Consider the following 18610-nt stretch of genomic DNA (forward strand, 5'->3'; position numbering starts at 1 on the left):
CCACCTGGGGACTTGACAGATTTTGAGCACCAAGGTCGCAGGATGATGGCTTGTTGCATTTGCCTCCTGGTGGCCTTCTTGTTGGTTTCGTCCGTTGGTAAGCCCAATTCCTTACTGGTGGGAGTTGCTGCTCAGATTGAGGCTCGTAAGGATGTTGCGCCATTGGTTCTTGCTGAAACCTTGATGGGGTTAGATGCTATCCATGCTGGTTGCACAAGGGTTTTTGGTGGTAGCCCGCTGTTGTTGCAGGTGAGGGACCTCACTCAACTCCCCTTTTTCTATTTCCCTCATTCATTTTACCTCGACACTCGGTTCAGGCTTTATCTGGTCCCTCACTTGTTTTCTCTCTTTTGACAGATGTGGCTTTGCGACAAAGTGAGTCTGTTGACATCCCCAGTCAATGATTGGTGGTATCGCGCAAGTGGATGGAACCGTCCCTTTCAAGTGATGTATGGGACTGAAGATGATTGGGCTGATTTCCTTGCTTCTGCAGAGGAAGATGACATTGCTTGGCGGTGCCATTGGCTGAGGCTTCCTGTTATGACTATTGGCAACATGGGCTCGACACATGTGTTTGTGGCTGGCTTGACAGGCTTCTCCTTCTACCCACCCTTTCGTGTTCTCCGTCAGCTCGGACTTAGCCAGGAGGTGCCGCAGTCGGGTTCTGAAATGCTTCGTCTCCCTCCCTTCAACATTCCGGGCCTTCGGAGTTACACTCGGTCGTGGGGGACTCATAGGACCGAGCCAAGTGACCCACTGTTTTCTATTGCTTCGACCGGAAGGTACCGCAAATGGCTAAGGAGGGATGTGAAAGCAAGGATGGGTTGACTGCTTACTTTGCCAGACTTTGAAATAAAAAGTGTGCTTTGATTTTGTGCTTTTTCATTTTCATGCTCAGCTTATAATAAAGAAGTAATCTGAATAAAATCGACTGATTAAGGGTTTCCCCCTTTTGGTTCATTTGATCACATGCGGCTCTGAAAAGCGTTTTGGGTTTGTCGTTTTGGACTTGATTTGGGATCGGATTTTGATATTTAGGAATTAGGACCGAATCTCGGGACGAGATTGCCTACGTATCCCTCATAAAAGAGAGTCAGGCCCGTACGTAGTTCAGGCTACGGGTTCACTCGGGTATTGACACTCTCCTTTTGCGCTCTAAATTTTGCCTAGTACCGCCCTTTCGGGTTTTCGGTCTAGCGAGCTTTTCTTTGATTATTTGCCTTAACTTTTGCCTAGGCCGCCCTCTCGGGTTTTCAACCTAGCAGGCTTGCTCTAACTTTTGCCTGGAACCGCCCGCCCTTGCGGTTTTCGGCCCAGCGAGCTCTCTCAGGGATAATAACGTTTGAGTTGATCCAAATTGACAAGATTCGCAAATTCGTTGCCATCAAGGTCGACGATTGAAGCTGCTCCTCCAGAGAGGATGGTCTTGATGATGTAGGGCCCTGCCCATTTAGGTCAAAACTTCCCTCGTAAGTCGAAAATTGGCGCACGGATTTCCTTGACTACCATGTCCCCTTCTTGTAGGTCCCTTGACTTCACCTTTTTGTTGAATGCCCGGGCGATTCTTCGCTGATAGCCCTGAATGTGGTATAGCACGCGCAGCCTTCTTTCATCAAATAGCATGAGTTCCTCGAACCTTCCGCTGATCCATTCAGCTTCGTCCACTCCGCATTCTGCCATGACCCTTAAAGATGGCACTTCTAGCTCGATAGGGAGAACGGCTTCCATACCGTACACCAAAGAGTAGGGTGTTACCCCTGTCGGTGTGCGGATAGACGTCCGGTATCCCCACAAAGCTAGTGGTAGCTGTTCGTGCCAATTTCTTGCTGACTGAGTAGTCCATTCCAGAATCGTCTTAATAATCTTGTTTGCTGCTTCGACTGCCCCGTTCGTTTGTGGGCGATAAGTGGTTGAATGATGTACTTGGATCTTGAATTCCTCAAAGAGTTCCAGAACTTTTCCCTTGAAATGAACACCGTTATCAGATACGGATGCTTGAGGGACCCCATACCGATAAACGATGTTTTGCCTGATGAAGTGAGCCACTTGAACCGTCGTCAAAGTTTTGTATGAAGCTGCTTCGACCCACTTAGTGAAGTAATCGACTGCCACCAAGATGAACCTGTGACCATTAGAAGCTGCAGGCGTGATTTTTCCAATGACATCAATGCCCCAAGCGGAGAATGGCCATGGCGTTGCCATCGAGTGTAACTCCGAGGGCGGAACATGGATAAAGTTGGCATGAGTCTGGCACTTGTGGCACCGGCGTACGTACTCGATGCAATCTGTCTCCATGGTAGACCAATAGTAGCCTAGGCTTAACACCTTCTTAGCCAGCATCATCCCATTCATATGAGGTCCACAAACCCCTTCGTGAACTTCCTCCATTACTGCTTTGATGTCGTCCCCGTGAACACACAGCTTGTGAACTCCGCAAGGAGATCGCCGGTATAATTGTCCTCCACAGATGATGTATTGAGATGCGAGTCGTTGCAGTGCGATTCGATCCTTCTTAGTTGAATCCATAGGGAACTTCCCTTTCTCGACGAAATTCCGGATATCGTAGAACCATGGGAGTCCATCGTCCGGTTCGTCGATGTTCATGACATAGTCGTACACATGTTTTCCCCTCTGCTCAATCATGACAGGCCTTAGCTTCACCCCAATTGAAAGTTCCAGCATGGATGCTAAAATGGCCAGGGCATCTGCGAAGCGGTTCTTCATCCTCGGTACATGCGTGAAGGTTACCTTTTGAAAATTCGGGAGAAGTTCATCGAGTTGCTGATGATACGGCTTCATTTTCTCGTCTCTAACCTTCCATTCTCCATTTGCTTGCGATACAACCAGGTTGGAATCTCCGACGACTTCTAGCACCTTGACACCAATCTCCAATGCGGCTTCCATCCCCACAATACATGCTTCGTACTCAGCTTCGTTGTTCGTAACTTCGAAGTTCAACTTGAATGCGAGGGGAATATGCGACCCCTCAGGCGAGACCAGCAGTGTGCCAATCCCGAATCCTTTCTGATTTGCGGCTCCATCGAAGTACAACACCCACGTTTCATTGACCGTTGACATCACATCTTCATCCGAAAATTGAAATTCTGTGTGCTCTGGGCCATCAATCGGACGATCTGCCAAAAACTCTGCCACCGCTCTTCCTTTCACTGACTTGCGAGTGATGTACTTGATTTCGAATTCTGCCAACAAGAGCAACCAACGTGCTAGCTTACCGGTAAGTGCTGGCTTCTCGAATAGATACTTGAGAGGATCCATCCGAGAGATCAGTATCACCGAGTAAGCGAGCATTTAGTGTCTCAACTTCTTTGTGGCCCATACAAGCGCCCAACATGTCTTTTCCAGCGAGGTGTATCGCTCCTCGCATCCTACCATCTTCTTGCTCAAGTAGTAAATCGCCCTTTCAACCCCATCTTCTCCTTCTTGTGCCAACATGCACCCCATTGATGAGGGCGTGACGGACAAGTATAGGATCAAAGGTTTTCCTGGTGTAGGCGGCATCAGGATCAGAGGGTTCTGGAGATAAGTTCGCACCGCTTCGAAAGCTTTCTGACACTTCTCGTTCCACTCGAACTTTACATCCTTCTTGAGCAATCGAAATAATGGTTCACAAGTCAAGGTCAGCTTGGCGATGAATCGACTGATGAGTTGAATTTTTCCCAAGAAACATCGAACCTCCTTCTCTGATCGGGGTGGTTCCATCTCAAGAACGGCTTTGATTTTAGAAGGGTCTACCTCAATCCCTCGGGTTGTGATCATGAACCCGAGCATTTTCCCAGCAGTGACTCCGAATATGCACTTCTGTGGATTAAGGCGCATCTTGTATTTCCGAACTCTCTCAAGAAACATTCTCAGCGCGGGGAGGTGATCTTTCTGCTCCTTCCCCTTCACTATCATATCATCGACGTACACCTCGACTTCCTTATGGATCATATCATGCAGCAGTGTCATAGCACCCCTCTGATACGTAGGACCGGCATTTTTCAACCCAAACGGCATAACCCGATAGCAATAAGTTCCCCATTCGGTGATGAACGTAGTCTTTTCCCTATCTTCTGGAGCCAAGAGAATCTGATTGTACCCCGAGAAACCATCCATGAAGGATAGTAAAGCATGCCCTGCAGTGTTATCAACGAGTATGTCTATATGCGGCAATGGAAAATCATCTTTGGGGCTTGCTTTGTTCAGATCTCTAAAATCGACGCACACTCTGATTCTTCCATCCTTTTTGGGGACAGGCACAATGTTTGCAACCCAAGTGGGGTATTCAGTTACGATTAGAAAACCAGCGTCGATCTGTTTCGTTAGTTCCTCTTTTATTTTTAACACCCAATCGGGCCGCATTCTTCTCAGCTTTTGTTTAACGGGTTTTGCATCGGGATAGAGGGGGATCCTGTGCTCGACAATTTCTGGGTCGATTCCGAGCATGTCTGCATGGGACCAAGCAAAGACTTCTTTAAATTCTTTTAGTGAATCGGCGAGTTCTTGAAGCTCATCTGGAGACAGCCCGGAACCGACCTGAACCAATCGAGGGTTCTCCTCATCACCCAAGTTATCGAGATTATTTCTTCTTTTAGAGGCTGAGCATGCCTTTCATTTTCACGCTCGATGAGGGAACGGATTTCCTTGGGGATGTCCCCATCGAAATCTATTCCTTCATCGTCAGGATCCAAACAATTTATTTCAAAATCCGGCAAGTAAGCAAAGGCGTCGTTCATTTCATTGATAGGCTCCTCGGAGGGAGGGAATACAGCAGTTGACTCAAACTCGAAGTGAAAGCTACGACGAGGAGGGCCGATAGGCACAAACTCCGACTCACTACTAGACGAAACGTCAGTATCAGACTCAGACTCGGACTCGGTGCTAGTGTCGTGAGTGCGCGTTACAAAAGGAATGAAAGTGCAGTTTTCATAAGCGCCCACAGCGTCCACAATGAGCTTAGGAGGGTCTTCCAATTCGTCTTCTCCTCCCAACATGAGCACAGCCGCGTCTTCTATCATACCCTCCGGTTTCTCACCTTTGAACAGAGACTGGAGACTACCCAAACCAAAGGCTTCAAGCCAATCCAGTGCTTCGGACAATTCTTCCATCTTAGTTACCTCTTCCTCATCCTCCCAAGTGTCATTGGCGAAGATTTCAAATTCAGGGTGTTTCACTTTTGTTTCAAGATCAACGAAAGGCTCGGGTTCTCCTCGATATGGTGCTTCCTCTTTCTTCTGATTCTTTCCGACTGCATGAGCTCGGGCGCGGTTGCGCCACCTTTTCTCTGGATCACTCTTCTCGAACTCGTAACCCAGACCGAAGCATTCATTACTCCCGAGGAAATGAGGGAACTCGGAGACTCCTTGCTCATAGAGCCCCAAGCCCATGCCCGGCAGGTAATTCATTCGCTTCATGATTTCCAATGCTGCGGAACTCACCAAGAAACCATCTTCAGCCCGAATGGTGCAAACTTTTGAGGTCATGACAGCAAACCCTCCCAAGGCCACGTCTTCTTCTCCGTGCATGATTTCCAACAGCGGGGAATTATCTTCGGAGTGTGGACGAATACCGGAGTCCCCGTGGATAATAAGAGTCCCAGAATCCAATCCTAGGATGAGATTCTGATGTAGCGTAGAGGGTACCCCCATAACGTCGGAACGGTGCAGCCATGGCCTCCCCAGCAAGAGGTTGAAGGAAGCAGGTATGTCTAGTACACAGAATTCCACGGTGGTCTTGAACTTCGCAGTTGCCAATTCCAGGTTGATTGTTCCCAGGACATCACGCCGCATGTTATCATAAGCACGGACGCCCAGAGTTGATGGCGCAAAGTCCTTGTTTTTGAGGCCCAGGCAGTAAGCGGTGCGGAGAGGGCACACGTTGATGGCCGAACCATTGTCTATGACTATCGCGGGGACCCACTTTCCCAGGCATTTCATGGTCACGTGGAGAGGCTTATTGTGATCAGTTCCTTCAGGCAGAAGGTCTTTCTCGGTGAAGGACAAAGTGTGTTGGGTAAAATTCGGGGTTATAAGGGCGATGAGGGCTTTTGGGGCTATGTCGGAAGGGACCTCAAGCCTGGAGAGAGAGTTGACAAGCCTTCGGCGATGCACGCGGGAAGCTGCCAACACTCCCCACATGGACATGCAGGCAGGGGTTTCATGAAGTTGCTGGATGATGGGGTCATTGTTGGAATTTAAGTTTTGGTATTGAGAGGCATTTGGGTTTGAGCTGACAAATGGATTAAGGTGGGTGGGCCGATCAAGTTGATGTGGCAGGTTATCGGAGTTTGAGGAGTTATTTTGTAGAGCTGGCGAGATAGGGGTGGAGTTGGCGGGATTCTCGGGGATGCGAGGGTTACTCTGTTGAGGGGGAGCTGCTCGGGATGAGCTTCCTTGCTAGAGGTTGGCGGGCTGGTATACCCTACCGCTTCTGGTGAGATTACTGACTGCCATGGGGGCGGATTCCCATCGAAGACCCCCCCAGAAATCGGAGAGATCGGTATTGGCCTTGCGTTTTCCCTTATCGAGCTTTGTCTTCTCCAGGGTGTCATTCAAAAGTTCCATCTCCAGGGCATTCCATATGTTTTCTTCTTCAAGAGAGTTCCAGAAGTCGACGTTGCTGCTGTTGTTGACCTGTAGAGAGCCTTCGTCCAACATAGCCTTGTTGACAGTAAGTTCTTCACCATCGACCCATACGTTCACCATTTCAGCCTTACCCCAAAGGTTTTCAGGATCCAGCACACAGATATGGGATTCGTCAGGGATCTCAACAATTGGTTGTGGGATGAAGTCATTAATAATGTACTCCTGCGGACAGAAGACATGATCCAATGTACGGGCGAGGGCGTCAGAATCCCTATCAATATTGATTATGGTTGAAGCGGAAAGCCCGGAGAATAAGCGGGGGTTCATCAGATCAGGGCCCTGTTCCTCTTCCTGCTCCCAGAACAAGCACACCAAAGATGTTTCATCAAGAGGGTCTGAATCGTCTTGCCAGAGCCACCCACCGGGTTCTGGGTCCCATTCGTCAAACTCCTCGACTGGTTCAGGCTCTGAGAATAGAGCAAACAGGGAATATCCATCGAATGGATCTGTCATCATCTCATCCCAGGCTTGTCTCCACTCACCATGTTCCAATTCTTTGACTTGCTGAGCATTAACTGACACAGGCCATACTCCGCTGACAATGGCTCGTTGTTCCACTGTCAGGAAATCATTCGCTAGGTCCTCCCACCTTCTTTGAAAATCCCATTCCACCGTTTCAAGCGCACAGATAGCATCCTCGGTCGGAATCTCGACAATTGGCTTGGGCTCAGTGACAGGGATGATGTGAAGGCTTGGGTTGAAGGGGTGGCTCAGGGAAATGTGGTTTGTGCGGGCGTTTGAATGTTTCGGGAGTGGGTTGGAGACGGTATTAGGTTTTTGGTGAGGCATAGGAATGGTCTTATTGTCTATGAGGTCTTGAATGGCATGGCGAAGGCGGAAGCAGTTATCGGTTAGGAGGCCAGGATTTTGGTGATAGGCGCAGAAGGCGATAGGGTTGTGAGAGGCAGAGAGTTTTTGTGGCAGTGGGGTGGGAGCAAGTGGTTTAAGGAGATCACTTTCGACCAACTTTTCAAACACCGCGGAGAGAGGTGCTGAAAATTGGGCGAACACACGGGGTTGGGATCGAGGCTGATTGGTTTGGGTTACAATCTGGTTGACGGGTTCGGCTTGGGTCGTGTTTGAGGAGGTGTTTGGGAGTTGGGTGTAATTGGAGTTTCCGAACAGGGTGCTGCTGTTACCGGAGTAGACCTTCTTGGCTTTGGGAGGAAGTTCAGGTTTGTCGAGGATTCCCAGTTGAACTGCTTCTTCGACGGCCAAGCCTGTATCGAAGAATGTTTTAAAATCAGAGCAGGCCTGAGCCATCACCATATGCCTTGCAAGGTTGGGCTGAAGATTCCGAACAATCATCCGGATTTGATCTCTATCGGTTGGCCTATCCTTCATCTGTGCTGCCTTAGATCTCCATCTTTTCACAAAATCTGCGAAGGCTTCCTTGGCTTCCATCTTTGTAGATTCGAGTTCCCGAGTGGTAACCTCCAGTTGGATGTTGTAATCATATTGCGCCACGAAAGCCGCACATATGTCTTCCCACGAGCGCTTCTTCCTTTCATCCAACGAAGTGAACCAGTAAAGAGCATGTCCCACCAAGGTCTGGGAGAACATTTGGGCCATGGCATCCTTTTCTACTCCCCACATAGACAGTGCTCCGATGTACCCAGTCAAATGCGCTTTCGGATCCCCAGTCCCGTCGAATTTAGCAAAGTCGATTGGTCTGAACTTCTCCGGGAGCTTTGCGTTGGGAAAAAGGCAAAGCTTGTTGATGTCAAAACCTGTCGAGGCAATCTTCTCGTTTCTCGCAACAGACTGTTCTAACTGGGTGATCTTTGCCAAGACTGCTGCCATCTCGGTGTTCTGCGGGGCTTCCACTTCGAGGATCGATTGCTCCGGGTTGGGATTCAGGTTTAGATTAGGGTTTGGATTTGGGATTGGGATTAGGTTCGGGTTCGGGTTCGGATTCGGATTAGGGTTTGGATTTGGGTTTGGAAGCCGTCGGGCAACCCCGGTTATCATCGTCATGAGTTGGGCGATTTGATTGTCGGTACGCTCGCCCAGACGCTGAATAACTTGCGTGATCTGCCTCATTTCTCCATTCGGGATTTCCTGGTTCGGTTCCGGGTTTGGGTTAGGATTGGGATGTAGATTTGGATTTGGGCTTGGATTGCCTTCGTTAGGATTTGGATTGCCTCCGTTAAGGTTGAGGTTTGGGATTAGGTTTGGGTTTGGATTGTCTCCGTTTGGGTTGAGGTTTCCGATTAGCAGGTCCATTTCCGCCCTTGAATCCGATGCACTGGCAGGGTCTGCCTGAAGTTGGAGTCACTCTAATCTCTGTCCCAAGGGTCTAGTCCAGGAGGGTATGATATTCTTCTTCCTTGGCCTAATTGCTCAGCACTGATAGCAAAGCAAAAACCGCGCTCAGATGTGGTCCCTGCTTACATTTTATGAAGTTTATGCGTAATTCTTTGGAAAATGCGTGCGTCACCATCACCGTCGTCGACTTTGGTTTTTGAAAAATGATTGAATATTTGAGAGGTTGCCGTGATCCTCGGATTTTTAGGGTGTATCCTCATTTAGGGAGCGTCGTTCCCCAAAAGATGCTAAAATAAGTTAAGTATTCGGCTAGTATCTCATCAAGAAATTGACCATCGGTTTGGAATGACTTGGGGTGAACAACGTGATACGATAACCGAAGTGGCGTAAGCGGCACATTTTGCTTTTAGCCTGGGCGGTGTCGGTATCACGATGTTCTGTTTCCGTGTCATTCCTCCCTTTGGTTAATTCTCCGACCGAACACTAGTCAAGGACTTAACAAAATCCTAGTTTCCCTTAGGTTTTTGCTTGAGGACTCATACGGTTAACAACACGCATAAGGGCGCGTGACTCTTCATCGGGTCTCGGCAACCTCCCAAAGACTGCGCGAGCAAGTCTCGGGAACCGTGGCTGACAGCATGATGGCGTGAAATGAAATGCAGCACATAGACATGATATAGCACATAATCCTACCCTGCAGGCCCCTGTCCTAATTTGGAATGTTCTATGGCTTGCTAAACACGTACAAGGGCCGGTTTTGGTTTGAAATGGGTTCCCCGAACTAGAGTCAAAGTATACCTCCCACTATTGAGCGTACGCCCAATAATGGTACAGACGGCAGAGATGACTCATCACGGTCGAGGGTTGCTGAGTGTCCCGGGATTCCCTATCACCGGCAACCCGGGTAGGATTGCCGAAACACAACAGCGGGGCTGCACGAGATATATACACAAGAAATAGATGATGAAACAAAATCTTTTTGAAAATCTCACAAACATTTTTCAAGCTTGGCTCACAAGTTTAATAAAACCATATCCCCAGCGGAGTCGCCACTGTGGGCTACCACAGCCCCGGGTGAGATCGGGGCGGCCCGAAAAACACATACCGCTCCGGCTGATCGATTTGAAAATTTTTGAAGAGTCGCCACCCGGATTTGTGGTTCGCCACCCGAGAAACCGTTTTCGATTTGAAAATTGATCGATTTGAATTGAAAACCAGAGATCATTCGAGGATTCGGAAGCCATGTTACGAGAGAGGAAGGGTTTTACAGCACCCCTCTCGCCCGGCGCGATGTCGGTCTCTACTAAACGTTTGTGGGATTTTACAAATGGATTTTGTTTCGTTAAACACGTAGCAGGTATCCACAGGTATGGCAAATAGGAGGTGTATGCTGGTGCTTGTGTACAAGGAGTGATGAAATGATGATGGACACATGCATGATGGCAAAGCTGTATAAACTGCTACTGGCTTCACTCTCGAGCGCTTGAGAGTACTCTCGAGCGCTTGGGAGTTCTACTGACCAAATCCTACAGAGTTTGTTAGCCAGAAATAGGATGCCAAATAACAGTGTATGCTTGTGCATGTGTATAGAGGGGGAGTTATGTGATGAAAGACAACAAGGTAACAGGAAATGAAACACTGCTCACTGGCTTCACTCTCAAGCGCTCGAGATCACTCTCGAGCGCTTGAGAGTGTCTGAACCCCACCTGCACATTCTGTTAGTACTGACAAAACATAATGTAAAGACTGCAAAATGAAATGCTATTAAGCAGACCACTGGCTCAGCAGAGGACTTGAAAGACTGAGATAGGACCTCAAATTTTCAAATCATGTATCCTTGCCATTGCACGAACAGATCTACAATTTTAAAAGAGCAAATTACATATCCATGCATGCAGAAGCTCAGAAAGCACAGAAAACTGGGAAAGTGAAATGCAATGGCATGCATGCACTCCCGAGCACTTGGGAATATCTTTGAGCGCTTGGGAGTGAGCTGCGTGCCAACTTACTCTCAAATAGAAAATGGCACCACTACATCATGCAAACACCCTTATCTAAATTTTTAACAAGAGAAGATCTTATTTTTAACTTAGGAAAACTTTGTTCTTACTTGAGATTCATAAGAAACATTTCTGTTTTAGAAGAAAAAAATGATCTTCTGTGTCTGCATGCCAGAGTAAAACCATTTTATTTAAAAGTGCACTTCACCCCCAGCCTGCTACTTACCAAAATGCCATGCATGGGACTGGAAACAGTCCCGAGCGCTCTGGAGTGTTTCCAGTAGGGGTTTTGGGAAAACATTATTCGTGGACTCTTTGCTCTTGCTTTTTCACTAAGGTCTCCCAACCATGCACCCAGCATTAAGGGCTGGGACAGGCTAAGAGACCCCCCTCAGAAGGGAGAACAGCCTCTTGATTTGAACCAAGGATAGAAATATTTCTACCTTTGCTTGACACTTTGCTCCTTGGATGGTTGTGAAAGGTGAATGTAGAGTGAAAAAGACAAGAGATCAGAAGCTAAGAGTGTTCTGGATTTCTTGCCCTTTTCTTTGATGATTTTGAAAAAAAAAAAACCTTTGAAGTTGGGAAAGAAGTTTGAGTTTCAAAGCTTTTTCCCTTGAACAAGAGAGAGAAAAGAGGAGGGGTTTAGAGAGAGAGAACTTTCGTGTGCCTCCCTTTCAGCAGAAAAAAATAGGTATATATATAGAGCATATAACCCATGGTTTTGAAAAAATGAAATGATTTTGAAATAAACCCCTTTTTTTAAAGAAAGAAATCTTCAGCTGATATCCTCTCTGACTGAGGTTGAGTGTTGACTCACCTCAGCCGGTTCAAAGGGAATGCAATGATGGCTTGCATGGATAGTGGGGATCTTTTTCACCCATTGGGCACTGGGAGAGATCTCGAGCGCTCGGGAGTGGTGTCGAGCGCTTGGGACTGTATTCTCGAGCGCTCGAGAGTGAGCCAGTGCCAGTGGTTTTTGGAAAATAGTTTGGAGCGCTTAGGACTGCTTCCAAGCGCTTGGGAATGATTTTGACCATTTCCTTTTTAAATCCTTTAAGGAGCAAGGTCTCAATTGGTACATGGCTTGTTTTGATGCATATTCATCATCGGGGAGCCTCAGGGCCACAAATTAAGGAAATTCGACAAGTCCAAATTGGGGTGTCTACACAAAGTCTCCAGCAGAGTTGCCACTGTGGGCTCCTCGACCGGCGCGCGCCCGAGAGAGTCGCCACCCGGATTTTTTAGATGGATGACTCGAGAAATCGATGACTCGTTTGAAAAAGGCTTTTGGTCTAGCGAAAAACGTCGAGACTTTGGGTCCGGAAGCCACGTTATGAATGGGGACGGTTTTGTTGAAAAGCACCCCACTCGAACCGGTCTCTACTAAACATTTTCAAAAGTGAAAATTTTCATGAATATTTTGGAAAATAAAGCTCTTTAATAAGCAAGTAAGAGGGGAATGGACATGGGAAATATATCACATTGACGTATACGTGGTGCTATCTATACAGAGGTGACAAAGATGATGCAGTGCATAAAAGAAAGGAGAAACTTCTTGACAAACTATCTGGACTAATGTGATCTCCTTCATGGCATATTGTAATGTCATGCACAGCTTTGCAATATGCCGTGCGGGGTATCTGTTTTGTTATCAGACTGTCATCAGCTCTCAGAATGTTACTTTCAACATTTTTGAGAGGCATCCGAAGATGTCCAGTCGTTGGATCACTTTAGGACAGTACCATTTCATCAAGCTATGGACGTAAAACAACTTTTAGTACATTTAATCGCTTGAGATGGTCAAGAAAACCTTGTTTATAAAATGGAACATGGCTTGTAGATATGGTCTTATTCTGAGAACACTGATAACCGATTTCTCAACAACAGAAACAGACCTTATGAAAGATAACTTTGATGCAGACAGTTTAAACAAAAAAATAGTAGCTGATGAAAGGCCGTGCGCTTGAACACACTACGTCGCGCGACGCATCAAAACGCCGTGCGGCATGGTGCCTTCAGGACTGTGGCTATTTTATTTTCTAAAAATGATTTTTAAGTCAAAACTTAACCAAAGGGGGTTAAGCCTGACAGCAGAAAAAGCCCCCTCAGGGTCAAGACTGAGCCTAACCCAAGGAAACTTGGTTTTACCTTTAATCTTGAGCTTGGATGAGGACAGATGACAGTGGATGAGCGTTGGTAAGGTCGGTTGAGAAAAGCGAGACGTGGATGTGTAATAGATGGGTATATTGGGTAGTTGGGATCTTAAAGTAAGTAAAAGGACTCACTTTTAATGGTGAGGAGAACAATGGAGGACTTTGAGAAAGGAGAAACCCAGAGAATGTTTTTAGAGCAAACTTTCTCAAACTTGGAAGTAAGGAGTGGGTGTGAAAGCATGATGAGAGAAAAAGAGAGTTCAAGGCCCCTTTCCCTTGAGTGGAGGGGTGTATTTATAGGCAAGAGCCAAGGATTTTGAATTCAAATGGTGGAGGTATTTTCTGGGCGAGCCAGAAGTGCCTTTTCAGCTGAGCCAACTTGTAGCTGTGGCTCAAATGGGCGTGGCCGACAGCTTTCTGAGCCAGTCAGAACTTTACCCGAAATGTCGTGCGGTTAACCTCATGACCTCGTGCGGCATAATGAATTCTATTATGCCGCGCGGTGTAGAAGTGTTCCGCGCGGTATTCTAGGTCCAGTCCAGGGATTTTGGTTTGGGCTGAAGGAGTCTTTTATCCAAGCTCTCAAAGGTATTGTTTCCTTTATTTCATCATCGGGATGTTCAAAGACCCTCCGAGGTCCAGATTGGGGTATCTACACAGTGCTAAATTGGAAACAGCCGACCTCAGTATTCGAAATAAGGAGTTTTCTAGAATTGGCTGGATATTACCATAGATTCATATAAGATTTTTCAACCCTAGCCAAACCAATGACCAGGCTGACTCAGAAATGAGTGAAGCTAGATTGGAATGAAGGATGTGAGAAATCCTTCAGGGAATTGAAAAAAGAGACTGACTAGTGCACCGATACTCATCATTCCTGTAACGCCCAAATTTTCCACGAAATTTCGGAAGCATTAACCCTAAAATACACTGAATTTTACAAACTACTAGGTCCCTATTTGTCGTTATACAAAATTTACATTTAAAAATTAAAAAAAATCTAACATTTTATTTAAACATCTTCAGAGCGACTCTAGTGTTGATACAGATCTCAAGCATCCTCAGTCTTCGCCCTTGGTTTTCCTCCTGTGTCAAACTGCTCCATCATTGAACCCTGCACCCTCAGGCAAATTGATCGCCGAAACAACCGATTTACCAGGATACAAACGTATCCCTGAGTGATAAGTCACCCAGTAGAATAATTCCAATCCTACCAACCCCTTACTCTACAATTAGCATTCAATAATAACAATAATATCACAATTGATAATACACGAGAGGTACAGAATTATAGCACATCGTCTTTTTTTCTTTACTATCCATCATCTTACATGAAATCTAAGGATCATCTCCACGAGATCCTTTCCTCCCACGTTTAACTACAACTGTCTCATGGGTCCACCATTCCTCTTGCTTATCCTGTACCAAGGTCCTAAGTGAGCGCACCTAAGTTACGTACCGAGCATGTTCTTGTAACGCCCCCAAATTTTGGGTATGTTAATGAGGCATTTATTACATAATAAAGAGAGTCTGGCTCATTATTACATCATAAATACATCAATAGTAAAGGGTACATTTATTCAACAAGGAAGGAAACTAGGGTTCCTTATACTACTCTGCCTGCTCTTCCATCCTAGCAAGCTCCTCTGCTCCAAAAGCTTCCACGGTGAACTGTTCGTCTTGAACATCTACAAAGTCTGACACATTATACCAGCGTCACCACCGATATAATATGTCAGGGTCACCAAAGGTAACACCATGAGCTACAAAAGCTTAGCAAAACAATCCCATACCCGCTAACCCATAACTTACAAACAACAGGTTATACAATCATCGATTTCCACATGATACATGTATACACAGCTAACAACGACACAATCATATTCGTTAATCAACTATCGCTGGTATCCAAGATTTTCTGAGTTTCTCCTACGCGACTCATCGTAGACCGTGTCAACATTTTCACATACCAATCCATCTTTAAAAATCATTTGTTTAACACACCCAACCTCGATTCCGCCGTTCCGGGTTCCCGAGTATCCTCACAATGGTTCTGCCGCACCGGGTTCCCATTGGCACACAAAATCTTGCATTGGCTCCTCTCCGCGCATAACCAAGCCATACCTCACCATGGTTCCGCCGGTCCGGGTTCCCATGGGAACGCACACAACCTCACAATGGTTCCACTATTTCGGATTCCCGTTGGAACACACATAACCTCACAATGCTTCTGCTATTCCAGATTCCCATAGGAACACACACATCCTCACAATGGTTCCGCTGCTACGGATTCCCATTGAAACACACACATCCTCACAATGGTTCCGCTGCTACGGATTCCCATTGGAACACACACACCCAACTCACATTGTGCCACCAAAACCGGTCATAATGTAGTTTCAAAATATTTCTTTCCTCGGAAAACATTTCCTTTCATTAATTACACCCTAGGTGCCATGTTTCTACTTTCTCGGTTCTCGTGTCTCGTTTACATGCAAAGACTCCGCGGTAGGACAAAAGTAAGCATGAAACATTCTAACAAGATCATCCAACTCTATAATATACCATACGTAACACAATCGATTCATGTATGCAACCTCATACTCCTTGAAATATCAAAATACGAATACTTCGATTCAAATAATAACGTTTTAACTTTCGAAAACTGTTCTTACTCAAAGATCAACAACATACGTTTTACTTGGAATAAGTAAGTAGGTAAGTAAGTAAGGATTTCCTTACCGTTCTTCTAGGCGATAGTAACGGCTTACGAACGGTAATCGACGGTCGGACGAAGTAAATTCCTGCGGGAGCTTCAGGTAGCTTCGAAAGAGAAAGGTTTCTCTTGAAACTTGACCTTAGCTATTACTACTACTACTTTTAGATCGAGAGGGTGGTCGAGTGGCGGTCTAGTGGCGGCTTTGGATGAGTTTCTTGAAAAACTCAAGAACAAGAAGAACAAAGCAAGAACAAAGGATTTCTAGAGAGAGAAGTTGAAGAATGGAAAGGTGTGAGTTGAATGGCATGGAATGGCTTGCTATTTATAGGCAAAACCTTGGCTCTCTCTCTCCTCTCTTCAAGGCCACCCCCCCCCCCCCCCCTCTCTCTCTCAAAATTTGACACTTGTCATGAAATCTTGGAAGATCAAAGCCTAACCCTAGGCTTGCATGGCTAAGATTTGTACCAAGGATTTGGTTATGGAAGATTTTGGAAGATTTGATGGAGAGAAAGGATAAATTGTACAAGATTTCGTCTTTAAACAATAATAGAAGGACAATTGGGAGGTAGATTTAGGCTAGGAAGAATATTTACCCATGGATTTGAAAGGATGAAGAAGATCATGGAAGGTACAACCAAATCTCCTTCTTTCTTCTTCCTCTCTCTCTCTCTCCCTCCCTCTTTCTCTCTCAGCTTCCCTCTCCCTCTCTCTCTCGACATCTCTCTCGCTCTCTCAAGTACACTATATATATATATATATATATATACACACATATAATAACATAAAAGTACAAAAGTACCAGATTTTCAAATCCAAATACCCCATTAAAGAAATCTAATTAGGCACATGTTTGATTAAACTAATAGATATTGTACTTTTGCAAATCTAGGGTATTGATACACATGTACAAATGCTCAATATTTAAATATAGAAGTGGTACCAAGTACCCCAATTAAATAATAGGCTAGGATTCTCCCCATTAAAATAATAATAAAGTACAAGTACTATTTTATTCAATAAAGTACTTTGGAAATCTAGGGTTTAGATATACCCCAATATTTTAATGCATAAAAGTACATGGGAATCCAAATCTTGATTATTAAAACAAAGCCTTGTACTTTGTTGGAAGATTAAGGCTATTACCCAATGGGTAATAATTTCCCTTGTGGTTAATAACCAATGGATAATAGAAGAGTGGGAGAATCCCCAATAAACAATGCATATATGTACTTTACACATGTGGATATACACCATTAAAATATTATATTTTTGTACTATCAAAATATTTTAATGAGAGGCCTATTGTCCAATGGACAAGGATTACCCTAACATCTATTGACCAATGGGTAAAGGCAAAAGGTTCAAAAGGTTCATCTAGTAACTAGGTGAGTTTGGTTGCTCGGTTCCTTCAAGTAGTCGGTTGGAATCTAATTCGATTGGCCCCGAAGGACTAGAATCTAATTACGACGGATTACTGAAAGTAAAAATATAAGTAATTCAAATAAAATTCAAATATTTAACGAAATTTTTACCTTCCAAAAATCAGGGCTGTTACAATCTATCCCCCTTAAAATAATTTCGTCCCCGAAATTGGCGCCCGGCTACAGATTAGACTAGGTCGCTAACCGATCTCGGAATCATCGACTATCCCCCTTAAAATTAGAAGTAGGTCACCATCAATCGAATTAAGCCTCTTCACTTGCTTAACGAGATGGGGTTGAAGTTGCTTCTGCCATCGAACAGGTTGCCTAGTTGTATGCCTTTGGTAAGGTCTCCACCGTAAATACCAATGCCAAATGCAAAATCTCTACCAAATCATCATGCAGACTCATATCCTACAGATGTTTCCTTAGCACGATCCTTTCCTACTTCACGATATTAAATCCATTTCCAAACAATGGATCAACTTGCACAAAATCATTTCCAACATCGTAAAGCATAAGTTCTCCATCGAACATCAGCAGGTAAGCCCTGCGATACTTTTCAGTATTCGCAAAGGCACTGAAGGAACCTTTGCAGTCGCGGAAAGATAAACCTTCCTAACCTCTCACAATCAAAGCGTGCCTTCTTTCTTCTTCTCGAACAATGCCGGTGCTTCCCATGGTGACGTACTTGGCCTAGTAAATCCTTTGTACATCAGCTCCTTCGATTGGGTCTTGAGCTCCTTGAGTTCAGCAGGGCCATTTGGTATGGCGCCATAGAGATTGGTGCCATCCCCGGTTGGAGTTCTATAGAGAAGTCTATTTCTCTCTGGGGTGGTAAGCCAGGAAGTTCTTCAGGGAAAACATCGGCGTATTCACAACGATGTGTGGTAATCCCACTTCCATTCTATCGGCTTCTTCCAATTGGAGACTAGCGAGCCATCCAAATAGTTGGTTCTACCCTTCGATCTTTTCGTCACCGCACTTGCCGTCTGTCTATCCCCCTTAAAAGGAAACGAGTCCTTCCTAGGGTATAGGCTGTTACTAACTTCTGATGCCAGTCTATGACCGCTCGACGTGCAGATCGCCAGTCCATCCCCAGGATTACGTCGATATCCGCCATGTCGATCACTCTAAGATCGCGAGTTAGGCGCGAGTTAGCTACCTTGAGTTTGCACTCTCTACACACTTGACTAACAGCTATACTCCCCCCCCAATGGCGATGTTATCTTTAAACACGCACTTAAGGGTCCTGTTTCTAGTGCTAGTGCAGCTACGCAGGTAGTAAATATAAGGGAATGTGATGCTCTAGAGTCAACAAGGCTCGTACACAGGTATTATAGTGGCGTACCTTGGATCGTAGAGGGATCCTGCTCCTGTTCCTCAGTCTGTAGCGCAAAGA

The 18610-nt window shown here is 45.7% G+C and overlaps 1 protein-coding gene across 1 annotated transcript; it reads right to left on the minus strand.

Moving 5' to 3' along the window:
- Nucleotides 1–626: 626 nt before the first annotated feature.
- LOC131330245 (uncharacterized) lies at nucleotides 627–2724 on the minus strand. The gene is made up of 2 exons (XM_058363755.1): nucleotides 2368–2724; nucleotides 627–686 (listed from the first exon to the last, which is right to left on the minus strand). Exons 1-2 carry the CDS (start codon nucleotides 2722–2724, stop codon nucleotides 627–629), a joined length of 417 nt encoding a protein of 138 aa, XP_058219738.1.
- Nucleotides 2725–18610: the final 15886 nt, after the last annotated feature.

This window comes from Rhododendron vialii, chromosome 1a, assembly GCF_030253575.1.
Source record: "Rhododendron vialii isolate Sample 1 chromosome 1a, ASM3025357v1".
Taxonomy (NCBI): domain Eukaryota; kingdom Viridiplantae; phylum Streptophyta; class Magnoliopsida; order Ericales; family Ericaceae; genus Rhododendron; species Rhododendron vialii.